The sequence below is a fragment of the Pseudopipra pipra genome, chromosome W (genome assembly GCF_036250125.1).
Source record: "Pseudopipra pipra isolate bDixPip1 chromosome W, bDixPip1.hap1, whole genome shotgun sequence".
Classification (NCBI taxonomy): domain Eukaryota; kingdom Metazoa; phylum Chordata; class Aves; order Passeriformes; family Pipridae; genus Pseudopipra; species Pseudopipra pipra.
Genome location: NC_087580.1, coordinates 25,508,658 through 25,511,045, shown reverse-complemented (window position 1 = coordinate 25,511,045; position 2,388 = coordinate 25,508,658). Strand labels below are relative to the sequence as shown.

General features: G+C 51.5%; 1 protein-coding gene across 1 annotated transcript; it reads right to left on the bottom strand.

Annotated features, from left to right (window-relative positions):
• Window positions 1-225: 225 nt before the first annotated feature.
• On the bottom strand, window positions 226-1,200 carry LOC135405450 (olfactory receptor 14J1-like). The gene has a single exon (XM_064640147.1). It carries the CDS (start codon window positions 1,198-1,200, stop codon window positions 232-234), a length of 969 nt encoding a protein of 322 aa, XP_064496217.1. The 3' UTR covers window positions 226-231.
• Window positions 1,201-2,388: the final 1,188 nt, after the last annotated feature.

Below are 2,388 nucleotides of genomic sequence, written 5' to 3'. Positions count from 1 at the left end.
TAAGCACACAGCAAGTACAATTGCCAATTTGTACAGCCTGTGGGCCAGGCTAGAAAGGCAAACACAGAATTGAAAATGGTGTTTATATACTTTTATATATATATCTTTATATATATCTTTATATATATAAAGATTTTTTGGTGTGAACAAATTCTCTCAACACTCCTACCAGGAGTAAAAAATAAAGAAGATATGGTGGGCCTTTAATGAAGTACATAAAAGGATTGGCCTTTAATGAGGTACATAACATGCAGAAGAAGGAGAGTTTATTGCTTCTGAAAAACACCCAGTTATCAGTTTCCTCATGGCATCCTTGAGCTCCTGGTTCCTCAGGCTATAGATGAGGGGGTTCAATGCTGGAGGAACCACTGAGTACAGAACTGATAGTGCCAGATCCAGGGATGGGGAGGAGATGGAGGGGGGCTTCAGGTAGGCAAATGCTGCAGTGCTGAGGAACAGGGAGAGCACGGTCAGGTGAGGGAGGCAGGTGGAAAAGGCTTTGTGCCGTCCCTCCTGAGAGGGGATCCTCAGCACAGCCCTGAAGATCTGCACATAGGAGAAAACAATGAAAACAAAACAACCAAATGCTAAACAGACACCAAACACCATGAACCCAAGTTCCCTGACATAGGACTGTGAGCAGGAGAGCTTGAGGATGTGTGGGATTTCACAGAAGAACTGGCCCAGGGCATTTCCCTGGCACAGGGGCAGGGAAAATGTATTGGCTGTGTGCAACAGTGAATTTAGACACCCAGTGGCCCAGGCAGCTGCTGCCATGTGGGCACAAGTTCTGCTGCCCAGGAGGGTCCCGTAGTGCAGGGGTTTGCAGATGGCAACGTAGCGGTCGTAGCACATGATGGTGAGGAGGAAATACTCTGCTGAGATGAAGAAGAAAAAGAAAAAGAGCTGTGCAGCACATCCTGTGTAGGTGATGGTTGTGGTGTTCTGGAGGGAATTGTGCATGGCTTTGGGGACAGTGGTGCAGATGCAGCCCAGGTCTGTGAGGGAGAGGTTGAGCAGGAAGAAGCCCATGGGGGTGTGCAGGTGGTGGTCACAGGCTACAGCGCTGAGGATGAGGCCGTTGGCCAGGAGGGCAGCCAGGGAGATGGCCAGGAAGAGCCAGAAGTGCAGGAGCTGCAGCTCCCGCCTGTCTGCGAATGCCAGGAGGAGGAACTGGCTGAGGGAGCTGCTGTTGGGCATTTGTTGCCTCTAGATGTGGGGCACTGTTCAAGGAGGAAATAACAGTGACAAGTTAGGGCAGAACATTCTGAGAAAATTGAAAGCCACTTTCCAACACCCCTCTCGCTGCTACATTGGTTTTCCTTTTCTAGGAGTCTCTCCTTCAGCTCCATGGCTGGAGCCCTGGTTGGGGCTCACTACATCTGCCATGAGGAGCAGACCCTCTGCCCACTTGTTGTGAGGGCTCAGCCCTGCTCTGCACCAGTGGGGTCATGGGCATGGTGGGCACAGGGGCCTGTCCTGGTGTTCAGCTGTGTCACATGAAACTGCTCCCATTGCACTCCCAGTTTCTGAGAAAAACCAGGACAGCAGAAGGCAGTGTCACAGGTTTGTTTCATTTTATTTATTTTTTTTTTCCAATTCCCTCATCTCTCCTTAGGAATGTTCCTGGATGTCAGAACCCCTCAGCATTTCTGATCCACTCAGGGAGAACACAGTAGGTCCTGCCAGGCAGAAGGATTGTCTGGGGCTTAGTGCAGAGTGAGAGGAGCTGGTCTGTCCCTCTCTCTTGTTCCCAACTGCTTTGGCTTTGCTTCTTCCTGAGATGGACATTGATGACACTCCCATTTGGGTCTGAAAAGCCACCAGAAACTGTTGAGAGAGGGATCCATTCCAGACCCCTCAATGTCTCAGCCTGTCTCAAGGGCTCAGCACCCCACTTGGAGCCAAGGACACCCGTGGCTCATCTCCCCAACCCAACAGCATCTCCTGGCATGGTCACAGCATCTCTGTCCCTCTCCACTGGGGCTTTCAGAGAACACAGCTGTGCTGGGAGGATGATTTGCATTCTCCAGGGCAGCTCCCACCTTAGAAGGACACCTCAAAAAAGAGCCAAGTGTCCTAATGACGGGGTCTGATTGAGGGAAAAAGAGCTCCTTACCCAGGCCCACAGACTTCACTGCTCAGGTGAAGCAGAGGGCAGAGGACAATTGGAATGTCTCATTCCAAGGGACACATCTGCCATAGGGGAATCCTGGGATCAGTGTTGGACTGTGTAGCTTGAACTCCCCTCCCAGTGAGCCTGACTGAGAGAAGGAGGGAACAACCTCAGGACCAGGGGCAAGCTGAGAACCAAGGAAATGCACAGGGAGGGTCCAGCTGGGAGAGGCCAGGGCAGAGCCCACTGGGCACTCAGGGCAGCATCACCCT

What these genes read in the sequence shown, in the direction of transcription:
- LOC135405450 (XM_064640147.1), bottom strand. Translation starts at nt 1,200, where the DNA reads ATGCCCAACAGCAGCTCCCTCAGCCAGTTCCTCCTCCTGGCATTCGCA.